Source organism: Oncorhynchus tshawytscha, linkage group LG26, assembly GCF_018296145.1.
Source record: "Oncorhynchus tshawytscha isolate Ot180627B linkage group LG26, Otsh_v2.0, whole genome shotgun sequence".
In the NCBI taxonomy this organism is placed as follows: Eukaryota; Metazoa; Chordata; class Actinopteri; order Salmoniformes; family Salmonidae; genus Oncorhynchus; species Oncorhynchus tshawytscha.
The window spans coordinates 16,929,101-16,946,060 of NC_056454.1; the positions used below are offsets into that span (position 1 = coordinate 16,929,101).

Genomic DNA, 16,960 nt, shown 5'->3' on the forward strand with positions numbered 1-16,960 from the left:
TTATTCAATAAAAACAAACTAGTGGCATCCAGGAAAATAGTTGCATTTTTTGGGGTGGTGACAATGGTTTCTGTGAGGATTACAGTTTAACCCGGGGGTGCGTTTAACCCCAAGCCACCCTATTCTTTCTTCCCTGTAAGGTCTGCCTTCTTCTCCCTCAGCATTTGGCTGAGGCACATCTAACGCCATGCTTAATACAGTATTACAATTCTGACTGGGCAAATCACAGCAATAAACTTTTCAGTTTGTGCTAAGGTACATAAAAACAGGATTTGGCCATGGGCTTTTGAATTGACCTTCAATTTAGAGACAAAAATGGAAATGAGGCAGCTGTTATTTGTTCAGAATCTTAAAGCTGAATATTTGATACTATTCAACCCGTTTCATCAGATGAACTCATGAATTTAGAGTTGAATATGGTAGAATGGATCATCGATTTCCTGATGAACAGAACCTAGACAGAGCCTACAAGGCTGAACAGCCTGTCTGGTCCCTACAATCCCCTAATCAGTGCAGGTTGTTCAACCCTTCTCTATATCGTGGACATAAAATTATTACCACAGCAATTCTTGGTACAGTGGTACACCGTCTGACCTACATCATTGAATAAATCAACTCGTCTCCACTTATGGGTTATAATCCACATCGCTGCCTGCCAATCCAAACGTTTTACTTGCCAATCAAACTTCAATCCAAGTTGACAGATTGATAGCCTAGGTGTCGGCCCATTTCTGATTTGCCCACCTTGTCATGTCTTTCCAAACAGCCAAAACTTTTCTTGCAGAATGAATAATCGAGTTGCGCTGCTCACCGAGTCAGACAGATTCACTAAAAGGAGGGAGTGGTCTTTATTTGAACACTTGCTCACCCACACAGAACAGCAAAAGAACATAGAAAATTATAAATATTTCCACTAAAAAATAAGTGTATATCAATATCGCCCCAACAGAGGAATAACAGATTCTGTGGTCATTCGTTCATAATTATATGTTCCTAGTGGACAAACAGTGGGGTGGGAAGTGTCCTCTGTCTCACCAGTCTCCTCACGGAGGACTAGAAAAAGTCAGCAGCAGAGTAGGGCGTTTGGGGCTGGCTTTCGGGATGCTCTTGGTCTTCTTCTTGGTGCTGTTGGTAAGAGAGGCCACTGGGGACTTCAGCACTCCAAACGGGGGTTTCTGCTGGGAGTCAAATGGCACTCTGGACGACCCTTCTGGACTCACCAGCAGGCTGCGATCGGTCTTCCTGAATTCTGGGAATCATAAATGGGCAAAAACAAATAGGAAAGTCTCCTCAAAACTATGGAACTTTGAACTGTAAATAAATGAGGACACAGAAGCTAGATTATCAATGAACACGGGACAACAAAGTATATACATTGGAAAATAGAGGTCTTGTCCGTTGTATGAGTAAATAAGGTGCTATCCGGTCCCCTCATACCTGCAGCTTTGTTTTTATGAAGTCCGAAGGTAACCTTCTTGGATTCAGATTTTGGAGTCTGACACTTCTGTGAAAGAAAATTATGAAAAGGGATGACACATTTGTGAACATAAGTTAACAAGGACAGATGGTGATGAAGTAACTTTATGTAATAATAGGCATCTTCTGTGTTGAACCAGTGTTTAGTACCTTCTTGCTGGACCACGATGTGCTGGGGCTTCCCTTTGCTCTCTTGAAGAAGATGGGTGTAGGGATGGTGGCATGGTTCTGGAACGTAATGAAGTCAGACTCCTCCCCTGCCTTAGCCTTCTTGGGCATCATCCTTTTTGTTTTCTTGGCGTTCACCGGTGTAGACGGCTCTTCGCTGTCCTGAGGAGAGGATGAAACAAAAAGCAATTTAAGTAAAGTCAAATGTATAAACAAGAAACCTGTTCAATGGCTACAAGCACATAGCTAACTAGGTCAGATCTGCTACACTTAAGCTAACTAAAATGTTATGCATTTAGGAACAAACTTTCAAACGTGCATATTTGATTGAGGGAGACATCCATCAAATGTGGCAGGCTGATTCAACCTGGGCCTAGGAAGTGAAGTCAAATGTGAACTTAAAACTCACATTGACTCTAGCAGCCTCTGCCTCAGCCTCCAGCTCCTCAGGCTCGACCTCTATCACTACCGGGAACTTCCGCTTCTACACGGGAGTCTCCAGGTCAACCTTTGTGGGCAGCTCCTCTGCAATGCTCTCCTCCACTGCCCTGGTGTCTGGCTCCTGCTCCCCAGATACCGGCACTGCCTCATTTTTCTTCTTGAGCGGAGTTGGTGTGGAAACCTCTACAAGCTCCGGCTCAGCGTCTACAAGTGTGCGGTTGGAGTCTGCTGCCGTCTTTGTTTTACCCTCGGCATCCACGCTCTGTTCTTCAGCTTTGGCCGTCTTCTTTTTCTTCTTTTTGAGCAGGGTTGGTGTAGCGACGTCTGCCGGCACCGTCTCAGCGACTACAAGTATGAAGGCCGCTTCAGTTTCTGGCTGCATTTCACCCTCGACCTCCACACTCTCCTCTTCAGACTTGGCCGCCTTTAGTTTTTTATTTTTCAGGGAAGTGGTGGCGATGCGGACGTCAGCTGGAGGCTCCTCAGCTGGAGTGGTTTAGGGCCTGCTGGTGTCGTGTCTACCGGTGCTGAGTCTGTTTCAGCGACCTCTTCCTTTGTGCTCTCAGCACTCCGTTCAGCCTTCTTCCTCCTAGTCTTCTTTAGTGGGGTGGCCATGATCTCTTCTACAGCATCTGGCTTCGTCTCAACCTCCTCTACGGTGGTCTGTTCCCCAGGGTCCTGCTTGGTGCTCTTCCTCCTGCCCTTCCTCTTGGTTGTGCTAGTAGTAGCAGTCTCAGGGGTGCTCTCTGGCTCTGTAGCCCCCTCTGCAGCCTCTCCGTCCTGGGTAGCTGTAGCAGGCTGGTCTTCTGTCTCCGTGGCTTTCACACTAGCCTCCGGCACATCTGTATTAGTCTCTGGTTCTGCTACCGCTTCCTCCTGTACAGGCGTTTTAGACTTCTTGATCTTTTTCTTCTTGGACGACGTGCTGTCTGGTAACAGTGTCTCGGATTGGGTCTTCTGTTCCATCTCCATGACAGATGATAGGCTCCCCACCACTACATCCTGTGGAGTTTCTGATTGGACCCCTGTCTCCACGGCAGTTACCTCTGTGGGAGTATCAGTGACCGTCATAGGAGAGGTGTCCTCCTCCAGGACAGCCTCTTGCTTCTCCCCAACATCGGTGCGCTGGGCTGGGGTAGAGGTTCTCTTTATCCCCGCCTCTCCGGCCTCTACCGAGTCTATTGGGGCAGAGAGCACAGTCTTTGCTTCTGTAGGTGCTGCCTTCTTAGCGTCTGTCGTTTCACTCTTTGTTGTAGGAGGAGTTGTGTCCGCCTTAGCCTTCACTTCCGACTCCTCCGACACACTGTTTTGCTCATCACTCTTCACTTCTCCCATGCTCCTCTTCTTCTTCGTGGTGATGTCCCCGGGTGTCTTTGCTGGCTCTCTCGTCCGATGCGGCACGCTGGTCTGACTTCCCTGGTTTTGAGTCGTTTTTCTTGCCTGAAGTAGAAAATATGGAGATACATCATTGCTAAGAACTACACTGAACAAAAATATGAACACAACATGTAAAGTGTTGGTCCCATGTTTCATGAGCTGAAATAAAAGAACCCAGAAATGTCCCATAAGCACAAATCTGAGCGAAGTAAAGACTTTGTGCACAAATGTGTTTACATCCCTGTTAGTGAGCATTTCTTCTTTGCCAAGAGAATACATCCACCTGACAGGTGTGGCATATCAGTAACCTGATTAAACAGCATGATCATTACACAGGTGCATCTTGTGCTGGGACAATAAAAAGACACTAAAATGTGCAGTTTTGTCACACAACGTCACAGATGTCTCAAATTGATGGAGCATGCAAATGGCATGCTGACAGCAGGAATGTCCACCAAAGCGGTTGTCAGATAATTGAATGTTCATTTCTTTACCATAAGCCACCTCCCAATATAATTGTAGAAAATTTCTCAGTACGTACAGCCGGTCTCACGACTGCAGACCACGTGTAGCCACGCCAGCCCAGGAACACCACATTCAGCTTCTTTACCTGCAGGATCGTCTGAGACCAGCCATCTGGACAGCTGATGAAACTGAGGAATATTTAGGTCCGTAATAAAGCCCTTTTGTGGGGAAAAACTCATTCTGACTGGCCGGGCCTGGCTCCCCTGTGGGTGGGCCTGGCTCCAAGTGGGTGGGCTTATCCCAGGCCCACCCATGGCTGCACCCCTGCCCAGTCATGTGAAACCCATAGATTAGGGCCTAATTTATTTATTTCACTCGACTGAATTCCTTATATGAACTGTAACTCAGTAAAATCGTTGAAATTGTTGCGTTCATATTTATGTTCAGTGTACATTCAACACTGAAGAAATGTATAAATAAACAAAAAGACACTTAATATCTATGGCAATCACAGTAACAAAGACTTAAGGTGAAAGGTTAGTGTATAAATAGTGAGTTTGATGTACCTTTACATTTCTTGGCTGGTGAGCTCTCTTCCTCCTCTAGGGCTCTTCATCCTCTTCCTTCTTCTTTCTTTCCTCTTTCTGCTGCCAAACATTTCATCGTCATCCGTTGACAGTTCCTCTGGGTACTCGTCCTGTGGGAAGACTCCTGAGAGAGCGAGAGGAAGACAAAAGGAAAAGAGTGACGTCACTGAGATCCCGGAGACTGCAGGGTGCTTTTACTGTGCTTTTTTACTGTGCTTTTACTTACGTCTTGATGACTTTGTAGAGTCTCTGTCTGTTGTGGCTGGGGGTGTTGCTACGGCTGGCTAGTCCAAACAGCCTGTCCGCCAGGGCAGAGTAGTCAAACTGGAGAACAGGTCCAATCCCCCAATCATCTGGTATCTCAGACTCCGAATCGCTCTCCAGATGGAGCATTTCATCTTCTTCATCCGCCAGACTGTTGTCACCCCTCGCACAAAAGTTCCCTGTAAACACTCACTCTTTGGTTTTGGATGCTGTTTTGCAGAACGGGTCGATAAACGTCAGGTTCTGAGCCGCTGTGAGCTGCAATCACAACAAAAGCGCTAAATCATTAAACTGTGGTGGAACCAATCTCAGCATGACACTTAGCTCACACACACAATATGAATTCCTAAAAAAAAAAAAAAAACCCTAACCATTATGACAGCCATATTATTATCATACTTTAGTAATACCACGTCTCTACCTTCATAAGCTGATTTATTACGTCACAATTACATTACTAATTGTAGCAGCAAAACTAAATCTCAATCAGCACTTACAGTAACCATGGGTTATACCTCAGCTGTGCCAACTGCAGCCAGCTCGGTCATGTAGAGGTCCAGTATGTGAAACTGCAACCCACAAGGGTGGTGCTGCTGGTGCTGTGGAGGACCTGAGCAGTCAGGAGCTCCAGAAACCTGGTCACCACTGTAGAAAGACAAAACAAGTTATTTGAACATCACAGGAAGGATGCACGCAAAAAGGCTTAAAGGGACATTACAGTTCAAAATCATAGTTTATCAGGTGTTTAGGGTCAAAGAATCACCCACCTGGTCTCCCATTCTTTCATCTTCATCATTTCAAAAGAGTTCCTGAACACAAAACGAACCAGCTGTCACAGAGAAAGAAAGGATGTAATTTCTTCATGTCTAAATTATGTTTAGTTTATTCTCCAGCTATATGTGATGATCTATTGGGTAAAGAAAAGCTGCTAACATTTTGATGGATGAAAATACTGACCTGGAAAAACGTATTGAAAGACAAAACAAGAAAATGTTTTATTGTTCCTGCCTTTAGTATGGCACTGCTGGAGTGGGGTAGTGTTGTGAATGCAGATATACCCCTTTTATGTCCCGCCTACCATGTGGGGTGATTGGCAATAGTGTTGGCCAATCATCAGTCAGTGCCACATTCATGTTCTGTGTAACTGTCATTTTGGGGGAGTTGACATGCTGTATGGCCCTGGCATAGAATCCAGATTGTTCTGTGCTGGACCTAGTCTGTCCTAAAAGTGTGTGTTGTTTGTGTACAATAAACATCATGGAAAGAAGGTTTGTAATGGTCCTTCCATCCACATCAGCTGTACAGTGAGTTATTAGTTAGCTAGATTCACAGTGCTAGACAGGTTAAGGTTAGCTGCTGAGATGATTGAGCATTAGCTAACATTAGCTCACACTCAGTGAAGATCTCCAACCACAACAATAATTTCCTGAAGGGAGGGCCATCCATTTTCATTTCAGAGGTCCAAATTTCTCCATGTAAACCCCTAACATAAATAACATTCACTCCATAACCCTAAAAAGACGTATCAATTTAACCTTTTGTTTTTTGGAAATATGAAAGACACGGTCCTTATGCCTCCAAAACCGTATGGCAAGCAATGCGTGTTAATGTTCAGACCGAGCATCAGGGCTCTTAACAAGTTGGCAACTTTGTTGGTCGCATCGTTACTGGGCTTGTGCGACTTTTCTTTAATGTGTTCTACATCTTAAGACCTTTTACATAATTGTTTGCGCTAACGACAAGTTAACTATTGTATTGGTAAACCATGAAATTCCGATGGTTTAACAAGCACAAACGAATCAAAGGGTTAGAAAACTAGCAATACGAAGAGATGAGGCGCACATGCTGCGTATCCCTTCCACCGTCATGTTAAAAGAGAAGTGCGTGGTCCAATTTCTCCGTAAGCCCGTTAGCCTCACCGTTGATTTTCTGTGACCTAACACTGATATATTTTCTTAGCTTCTTGATGGCCTTTGTCCGCATGGGCTTCTCGTTAGATGCCGATCTCTGCTTCTTGTTGTATTGGCGCCATGTTCCCACAAATTCAAGTGAAAACACATTTCTCTCTGCTTTCCGCACGCGTTTTCCCTCGTCGCAGAATGATGACTTCACACTTAAAATAAATGGCCGCTATTCTGCATTTCGTCACAGGGCGGCAATGTTCACTCAACTTTGACTCGTCATTTCTACCCTGACAGAGTCCATGGAGGCTACTTATAATCACACCCAACCTTTTAATACTGAGAGAATTCCTCAGTGACATGCAAATCCCAGAACAGTAAATATGAGATAGACACTTAGGCTACTATAGTAACATCTTTATAATTGAAATAGACTGAACAAAAACATTAACACAATTTCAAAGATTTTACTGAGTTACAGTTCATATGAGGAAATCAGTCAGTTGAAATCCATTAATAACTCACTGCCCTAAATCTATGGAATTTACATGACAGGGAATACAGATATACATCTGTTGGTCACAGATACCTTTAAAAAATGGGCCGCACAATGGACCTCTGGATCTCGTCATGGTATTTCTGTGCATTCAAATTGCCATAGATAAAATGCAATTGTGTTTGTTGGCCGTAGTTTATGCCTGCCCAAACCATAATCCCACCGCCACCATGGGGAACTCTCTTCACAATGTTGACATCAGCAAGCCTCTTGTTCACACAACGCCATACACGTGGTCTGCGGTTATGAGGCAGGTTGGACATACTGCGAATTCCTCTAAAACCACGTTGGAGACGGCTTATGGTGGAGAATTGAACATTAAATTATCTGGCAACAGCTCTGGTGGTGCTCTTTTGAGAACTGTGTTTTTCCCCTAATTGCATTTAGCCTTATAGCATACTGCCGTCCACGCATTACTGTGTTTATAATGTGAAGAAATAGCCTAACAGTTTATTAACATTTTAAGCGAAACATTCTGATCTGTTGCACCAGCCTCATTGCTTTTAAAACATTTTTTTATGTACAGTGGCTGTATTAATTTGGTATCTATCGTTCCACAATGGTCCCATACTCTGTTTGGAATAGGCTGTTTCTTTCTCGCACAGAACGACAAGCTGACCAATAGAATAGGTCAACTTTTCTACTATGAGGGATAGCAGATTGACATAGGCTAGTGATTTTGCGGTTCTTACTCGTCTGGTTGACTGACGAAAAGTTAATGTGTTCAGTTATTCTATTATCAATATGCGCCTTGGAATTCAATAAGGACGCGTGCCTTTGCATCCCTGATGTGTCTGTCTTCACTTGTAGCCTACTTCAGAGCTGCAAGGCCTGTGAAAAGGACCAGATCAAGTGACCGGCATTAGCTAATAAGAATTTAAATATCTGAGACAGCCACGTGAGTGAGAGGTGCTTTGGAGCACAGCGATTGGAATTATAATTATTATATTCAGCACAACGGCCACAAGGCATATGGATTTTTTTAGGGAGCATTACAGCCACACAAGGGGGCATCAGCGGGCACTACAGTGGCGCAGATGAACAGCTACACAGCACCTTCTAACAGACTTCCTCTACACACCCCACCCACCAAGATCATTAAATGTTCTTTCCAGTCTGTTTAAAAGAAATGAGGACTGTTGCATTGTTGTTTAGTTGAGTACAGGACAAGTTATCTGTTTTACAATTACTTATCCGTTATGTGATTCTTATTGCTTTAACTATTTACTCTGCAAAGTGTTTTTAGAAAATGTTTTATTGTTCCTGCCTTTAGTGTTGTGAATGCAGATATAGTGTAGTGTTGTGAATGCAGATATACCCCTTTTATGTCCCGCCTACCATGTGGGGTGATTGGCAATAGTGTTGGCCAATCATCAGTCAGTGCCACATTCATGTTCTGTGTAACTGTCATTTTGGGGGAGTTGACATGCTGTATGGCCCTGGCATAGATTCCAGATTGTTCTGTGCTGGACCTAGTCAGTCCTAAAAGTGTGTGTTGTTTGTGTACAATAAACATCATGGAAAGAAGGTTTGTAATGGTCCTTCCATCCACATCCTCCACATCAGCTGTACGGTGAGTTATTAGTTAGCTAGATTCACAGTGCTAGACAGGTTAAGGTTAGCTGCTGAGATGATTGAGCATTAGCTAACATTAGCTCACACTCAGTGAAGATCTCAAACCACAACAATAATTTCCTGAAGGGAGGGCCATCCATTTTCATTTCAGAGAGGTCCAAATTTCTCCATGTAAACCCTTAACATAAGTAACATTCACTCCCTAACCCTAAAAAGACGTGTATCGATTTAACCTTTTGTTTTTTGGAAATATGAAAGACAAGGTCCTTATGCCTCCAAAACCGTATGGCAAGCAATGCGTGTTAATGTTCAGACCGAGCATCAGGGCTCTTAACAAAACTCCCCTGTACAGAAGACGCCTTCATTCAATGACTCTTATGTGTAATGTAATGGAACTGAGAATCATGATCAAGGGCTAGTTGACTGGATACTTCCTGGGCTTAAAGAAGAATCCCCATTCAAAGTCTCCTGGGCAGCATTTACCCAGGCAGCCCAATTCTGATATTTTTTCTCTTCACTAATTGGTCTTTTTGTGATCTAATGTGACTAAAGACCAATTAGTGGAAAAAAATATCAGAATTGAGCTGCCTGTATAAATGCAGCCTTGTAGTGTAAACCCAGATTCTGGTTCAGTTGCTAGCTAGCACTGCCAGCTCAAAATCTGCGGTTGTGAGGCCGTTATGCATTTTCTACTTAAGTGATAATGCCTTTGAAGCCGGTGTTTGGAAGTTATATTGGCATGGGTGTTGGAACCGAGACGAAGTCGAGGACCGGCAAACCATGCCAATATATCCCCCGAACACCAGCTTCGAGGGAATTATTACTTTTATACAACGGTTTACCAACATATTCAAATATTGATTGACATATTTTCATTAAAAAAACATTATATTTCAGTCTTCCACAAGATATAGTCCTGACACAAATCTAGGGTTGCTACCCAAGGTGTCTGGTCGTTCACTCTATTGGTTCGGTTGCTAGAGACACGACCCAGTTGTTCAGTCTTTTTGTTCTTTATCTATGGACGGGACCCAGTTCTTCATTCTAAATTCCTATTCCTTTCTTGCTAACTTACTTGCTAACTCTCGTCAAAAAGTAGAGCCAGAATAACAGCAAACTAGCTGCACTTCATTTAATTTGATCTTTTTTCAATCAAGATTTCTTTGTATATATCCATAAAAAATGATGACAGCTTATTCATGATTTTGACTGGCTAAGAAACAATGCCTGCCTCTCTGTCTCGTCCAGACTTCCGACACGTTCATTACTATAGGACAGCTGGAGGTCTATGTTTTTTTGTTTTATTTTTATTTGTTCTTTTTTTATATATGTTGCCCCTTTTTCGTGATATCCAATTGGTAGTTACAGTCTTGTCCCATTGCTGCAACTCCCGTACGGACTCGAGAGAGAGGTGAAGGTCGAGAGCCATGTGTCCTCCGAAACACGACCCTGACAAACCGCACTGCTTTTTGACACACAGCTCTCTTAACCCGGAAGCCAGCCGCACCAATGTGTCGGAGGAAGCACCGTACAAATGGCGACTGTGTGCAAGGACATTCCGGCCGGCCAAACCCTCCCCTAACACGGACGACGCTGGGCCAATTGTTTGTCGCCTCATGGTTCTCCCGGTCGCGGCTGGCTGTGACACAGAGGTATCGTATTTGAATATTGAAACAATGTTGCAAATGTCAGAACAAGTTTAATACAAATTTCCGCTGTTGAAAACGAAATGTTAGTCTAAAAGAAATGTGAGGTATTGTCTAAATGCTTTTTATAGAGGAGATCAAGTCCATAAAGTGCCTGGCTGGGCTGATGAGACAGTGGATTGCACAGTCAGATGGAACAGAGTAAATCGGCTAAATCTATGACGTTAAAATGCCTGTGGTAACTTGTGGAATAGAGGCCGGCAGGAATGCGGTTTTAACCAATCATCATTCAGGATTAGACCCATCCGTTGTATAATTGGGCAATAAAGCCTGAGGAGGTGTGGTATATGGCCAGTATACCATGGCTAAGCGCTGTTCTTAAGCACGGGGCAATGTGGGGTGCCTGGACACAGCCCTTAGCCATGGTATATTGACCATATATCACAAACCCCTGAGGAGCCTTATTGCTATTTTTCAACTGTTTACAAATGTAATTAGAGCAGTAAAACTAAATTTTTTGTCATTCCTGAGGTATACGGTCTGATATACCATGGCTGTCAGACAATCAGAATTCAGGATCTCAAACCACAGTTTATTACAAGTTATAGCACACTTTTACTCACACCAAGGTAAACCTGATCATCATCAAAATCATCTGATCCAACATCTTTAGCTACTCGTTTCTCTGTGAAACATTCCTCTTAAGTAAAAATTAAACCAACAGACTGCTGCCTCTTCTGTTTACAATTGTCATGACAAGAGGGGTTCATTTTTTCTCGCCCGGACACCTGTGTAGACGTGTTTTGCACTGGCTGAAAGTTGATTGCATTTGATTTGGAACCCGGCTGCCTCCCGGGCTCGAGCCATGTGCCCCGTTCAAAGCCCAAGGCGAAGACGGCTCAAAATAAAAGCATAAAAAAGCATGTGTAGTAATTAGTAGGATTCAGTGGTGTGTATTCATGGGTGCCAAGGGAACCCAGGCTTCCCCCCAAAAATGACAAACAATGTATCTTTCGTCTCTGTTGCATAAATGTTCTTCAATTTGCAAGAGGTTGAATGTATCTCACCGGAGAAAGCATCTGAGCGAGCGAAACAGCGCCCCTCTGTCTGTATGTGTAGGGCATTTATCTGATGCTGTCTGGTCAGAAAGAGTATGACATTGTTGCTGCCTCTAGTAGTGAATGCAAGGGAAGCCAAGTGAGCATTTGGCCTCCCTTGATAAAAAATAAAATAACAATAGCCAATCAGCTTTGAGCTAAACTGAGTGAGCTGTGAATGGTCCTGGTGTACCAACAAAAATTGTCAAAGGAAGACAAACGCCATGCTTGACAGGAAAAAATGTTTATTGTTGCATCTTGTTGTGTTGTTGTCCTCTGGTGGCTAGCTAGGTAACTAAAATTGTTCTTAAATTAGCTATCGATGGAGATTGGTATTTGGACTTGTGGTTTTACTTAATTCTCCATATTGGCCAATGATTATAAAGACGATTCTGATCCAACCCTAAATTCATACATTCATTGTGCCCATGTAGCTAGATGTAGTATGCTAATGTTGACTACAGTAGCTGGCCTGGAGTATCATTGCCCATGAAAGGAAGTTAGGCTAGCGAGCAAGTATTTTTGCTAGGTATTGTCACGCCCTGATCTGTTTCACCTGTCCTTGTGATGGTCTCCACCACCTCCAGGTGTCGCTTTTTCCCCCCAGTGTATTTATCCCTGTTTCCTGTCTCTCTGTGCCAGTTCGTCTTGTATGTTTCCAAGTCAACTAGCGTTTTTCCCGTTCTCCTGCTTTTTGCATTGTCCTTTTTCTAGTCCTCCCGGTTTTAACCCTTGCCAGTTTCTGGACCTTGTACCCGCCTGCCTGACCATTCCACCTGCCTCGACCATGAGCCTGTCTGCTACTCTGTACCTCCTGGACTCTGAGCTGGTTTTGACCGTTTGCCTGTCCACGACCATTCTGTGGCCTACATCTTTGGATTAATAAACATTGTAAGACTCCAACCATCTGCCTCCTGTGTCTGCATTTGCGTCTCGCCTTGTGCCTTGATAGTACGAACTGGCCATGACAGACCCAGCAGACTTGGACCAGCTCCGCCACGCTGTCTCCCTGCAGGGAGCCACCATTAGGAGACATCAGGAGTTGCTACAGGACCTTTTGGAAGAGCTCAGTTCCTTGACGGATGCCACGACCGTGGGTTAAAGGCTATTATGGAGCAAATCAGGGAGTTAGCTCAGAGACTACCTGCCACCTCTGGAAAAACCCAAATCACCCAGTAATTTTTTTCCATATCTGTGGTGAGTTTGTAACAGCCTATCCCGACTCCCAGTGAACCCCGCTTACCTCCTCCAGAGCAATATTCTGGGAATCCTGGTACCTGCTGGGGTTTTCTTTCTCAGTGCTTGCCTATTTTTGAGCTACAGCCATCTTCGTTTTCTTCAGACCGATCGAAGATAGCGTATATAATTACGCTAATGTCGGGAAGGGCGCTCTCCTGGGCTACGGCAGTTTGGGAACAACAATCTGCCATTTGCAGTCATTTGGTTGATTTCATGGCAGAGGTGAGAAAAGTTTGAGGCTCTAGTATCCGGAAGAAAGGCGGCCAGCAAACTGCTTGACTTACGTCAAAACTCCCATAGTGTGGCAAACTACGTGGTGGACTTTCACATGTTGGTCACCGAGAGTGCCTGGAATCGGGAGTCTCTTTTCGGGTACTTTTCTGCACAGATTATCTGAGGAGGTAAAGGATGAGCTAGCCGCTCGGGAACAGCCGGTGGACCTCGACTATCTTATCGCCTTAACCATTAAAATTGATGGACTCCTAAGGGAAAGCAAGAGTGAGAGGAGGTCTGGTCTCTGGCACACTCGTGCACCAGATATGGCGCATTCACCTCCTATGGAATCCGGAAGTTTCTGAAGGCAACTCTTCCAAGAGGAGTCGAAGTCCCCCGAGCTCTCTCACGAATCTACGACGAGTGAGTTGGATACTCCTGAGCCTATGCAGTTCGGAAGAACTAGGCTATCAGTTTGGAAGCGCTCACGGAGGATAAATAATAACTATTGTCTGTACTGTGGAGGGGCAGGACATTTTTATAGCTACCTGCCCTATTAGGAAACCCTTGTCTCTAGTGGGTACCAGTACTATGGTGAGTCAGATTGGGAGTTCCCTAATTCCTATCACCTGCACACCCCTTTTTGCTCTTGTGCTGTGGGGAGACCAATCTAAGTCTCTCCGAGTGCTCATTGACTCTGGGGCTGATGAATGTCTTATGGATGCCATGATAGCTTCGGAGCTTGGTATTCCCACTCAGCCTCTCTCTGTGCCCATGGATGCTAAGGCACTGGATGACCACTCTATAGGGGAAGTCACCCATAGTACTGTGCCCATTCAATTACGGGTTTCTGGTAACCATAGTGAGACCATACAGTTCCTCCTCATTGCATCTCCCCATGTTCCAGTTGTGTTGGGATTTTCCTGGCTACAAAAACACAATCCTGTGATTGACTGGACAACCAGATCCATCCTGGGTTGGAGTCCTTTTTGCCATTCCTACTGCCTTCAAGCAGCACAGCCTTCCCCAAGTCGTCCTCCTCAGGATGTTAGACTGTGGATGTCTCTGCTATTCCTACTGAATACCATGACCTCCTGGAAGTATTCAGTAAGGCACGTGCTACTTCCCTTCCCTTTGGGTCTAATCCTTATGATTGTGCCATTGACCTTCTCCCAGGCATTACACCACCTCGGGGTCGGATGTATTCTCTGTCCGGACCAGAGACCAAAGCTATGGAGGTGTACATAGAGGAGTCTCTGGCCACTGGGGCCGCCCGTCCTTCTGCATCTCCTGCCTGTGCAGAGTTTTTCTTTGTGGAGAAGAAGGACAAGACCCTGCACCCATGCATTGACTACCGGGGACTTAACGATATCACTGTCAAAAATCGTTACCCCCTACCTCTCCTCTCATCGGCGTTTGAAGCTCCCCAGGGGGCTACCATGTTTTCCAAGTTGGACCATCGGAATGCCTACCACCTGGTTCGGATACGCAAGGGGGATGAGTGGAAGACAGCCTTCAACACAGCCAGTGGACATTATGAGTACCAGTTCATGCCATTTGGACTCACCAACGCCTGCGCTGTCTTCCAGGCTTCGGTCAATGATGTGCTTCGGGATATGCTAAACCAGTTTGTGTTTGTCTACCTGGATGACATCCTGTTTTTTCCCCGATATGCCCAAGAACATGTCCTCCATGTGAGACAGGTACTTCAGCTCCTCCTGGAGAACCAATTGTTTGTGAAAGCCGAGAAGTGTGAGTTCCACCGCTCTTCTATCACCTTTCTGGGATATGTCATTGCCGAGGGCAATGTTCAGATGGATCCTGGAAAGGTGAAAGCAGTGGTGGATTGGTCTCAACCAACATCCAGGGTGCAGTTGCAACGATTTCTTGGGTTTGCAAACGTCTACCGCCGTTTCATTCGGGATTACAGCACCCTGGCGGCTCCCTCTCGGCACTCACCTCCCCCAAGGTACCGCTCAAATGGTCTCCAGCTGTCGACAAAGTGTTTGTGTACCTGAAGCATCGGTTCACAACAGAACCCATACTCATCCATCCGGACACCTCGCGTCAATTTGTGGTGGAAGTGGATGTTTCGGATGTTGGAGTGGGGGCCATCCTGTCCCAGCGATCTACCCAGGACCAGAAGCTTCATCCCTGTGCCTTCCTGTCCCTGTCCCATCGAACTCCTGGTGGTGAAGATGGCGTTGGAGGAGTGAAGGCACTGGCTGGAAGGAGAAGAACAGCCATTCCTGGTCTGGATCAAACATAAAAACTTGGAATATCTCCATTCAGCCAAGCGCCTCAACTCAAGTTAGGCCCGGTGGGTCCTCTTGTTTACCAGATTCAACTTCACAATTTCCTACCGTACTGGGACTAAAAATGTGAAGCCTGACGCTTTCTCCCGCCTATACAGTTCCTCTGCCACACCCTCGACTTCTGAAACCATTCTCCCTACCTCATGCCTTGCTGCCACTGTGGATTGGGGTATTGAGAACCTGGTTCGCGAGGCACAACGCTCCCGGCCTGGACCTGAAGGGGGCCCGGCTAACCAGCTGTTTGTCCCTAACCCAGTCCGGTCCCGGGTCCTGGAATGGGCTCATTCCTCCAGGCTGACCTGTCATCCAGGGTCCCGTCGTACACTAGCCTTCCTTCGACAATGTTTCTGGTGGCCCACAATGATCCCTGACGTCTCTGCCTCAAATCAAGACTCCACAGCAAGCTCCTTCTGGCCTCCTGCAGCCACTACCGGTTCCTCATCGTCCCTGGTCTCATATCTCTGGACTTTGTCACTGGGCTCCCTCCGTCTGATGGCAACACTGTCATTCTAACGGTAGTCGACCGGTTCTTCAAGGCCGCCCATTTCATCCCTCTCCCCAAACTACCTTCTGCCAAGGAGATGGCCCAGCTTATGGTAGGGCATGTCTTCCGGATCCATGGACTCCCAGTAGACATGGTCTCCGATTAGGGTCCTCTGTTCTCGTCTCAGTTCTGGAAGGCATTCTGCACCCTTATTGGGTATACCTGGAGAAGAGCCAGGGCGGCTATTCTCAAGACCAACTTCAGGTATCGTCGACAAGAGGACCTCCTGTGTCTGCATTTGGGTCTCGCCTTGTGTCTATACAACAACAACAAAACTAAATGCGTATGTATGACAGAGGCATAGTCATAGACCATTTCGGCAACATGAAAGAGAATGGCATTGACATTTCTCTACAAGTAGGGTGAGTCAACATGTTCTTTCTACTTGCATGCACACACACACACACACACACACACACAGAAATCAGTACCATGGACAGCTACATCTTATTTAACTTACTTTAATTCTACTAAAGAGTTTTTGTTATCTGTAAGTGGTCACTGTATTAGACTAAGCATAGATGATTAGATTAAGTTGAAATGGTGCTGGAATAGTGGAGGCAGCTCCTGTTTTCTTTGCGACTTGCGGTAACTCTCCGCGGTTCAAAATCAATAGTTGTTTAGTAGTCCGAAAATGTCGGAAACATTACCTTGCTTGACCATGCTGTAGGTCATGTAACTGTTTGTTATATGCAATATGTTTTGTGGACTTCACCGGAAAGATGTAGCAACAAATGTGAAACAAATGTGTGGTTGAATTTATTCTGCCACTGAGTCTTCTTATTGTCTCAGCCTATTATGATGGTGTCAAGGCATATGAACTAACCGGTTATACAGCAAACAATGTAATTATCACAACGCAGGTTGTAATATGCCATTTTTTCTGGCTTGGCTTCACCGGTGATTTTACCCACGCACCGCTACAGGTATGATTCCGTGTTTTCCATGCAAAAGTGATTGCTTTTGATAAAGAAATGTTTTATCTGCCTTCCCAATGAGTTAGACAATTCAAACATTTACTTAGGGAATATAAATATGTTTCTGGACGATGCACTATGCTGCCTTGTTGACAAAATGACCAAGTGGTACAGATTAC

General features: G+C 45.2%; 1 protein-coding gene and 1 pseudogene across 1 annotated transcript; both read right to left on the bottom strand.

Annotated features, from left to right (window-relative positions):
• Positions 1-829: 829 nt before the first annotated feature.
• On the bottom strand, positions 830-4,056 carry LOC112225272 (mucin-5AC). The gene is made up of 5 exons (XM_024389053.2): positions 4,004-4,056; positions 2,054-3,525; positions 1,627-1,806; positions 1,438-1,504; positions 830-1,249 (listed from the first exon to the last, which is right to left on the bottom strand). Exon 2 carries the CDS (start codon positions 3,418-3,420, stop codon positions 2,527-2,529), a length of 894 nt encoding a protein of 297 aa, XP_024244821.1. The 5' UTR covers positions 3,421-3,525; positions 4,004-4,056; the 3' UTR covers positions 830-1,249; positions 1,438-1,504; positions 1,627-1,806; positions 2,054-2,526.
• Positions 4,057-4,121: 65 nt separating this feature from the next.
• LOC112225002 lies at positions 4,122-6,877 on the bottom strand (annotated as a pseudogene).
• Positions 6,878-16,960: the final 10,083 nt, after the last annotated feature.

Bases quoted from the DNA above. Each gene is read 5' to 3' on its own strand.
- LOC112225272 (XM_024389053.2), bottom strand. From the start codon at position 3,420: ATGGGAGAAGTGAAGAGTGATGAGCAAAACAGTGTGTCGGAGGAGTCG.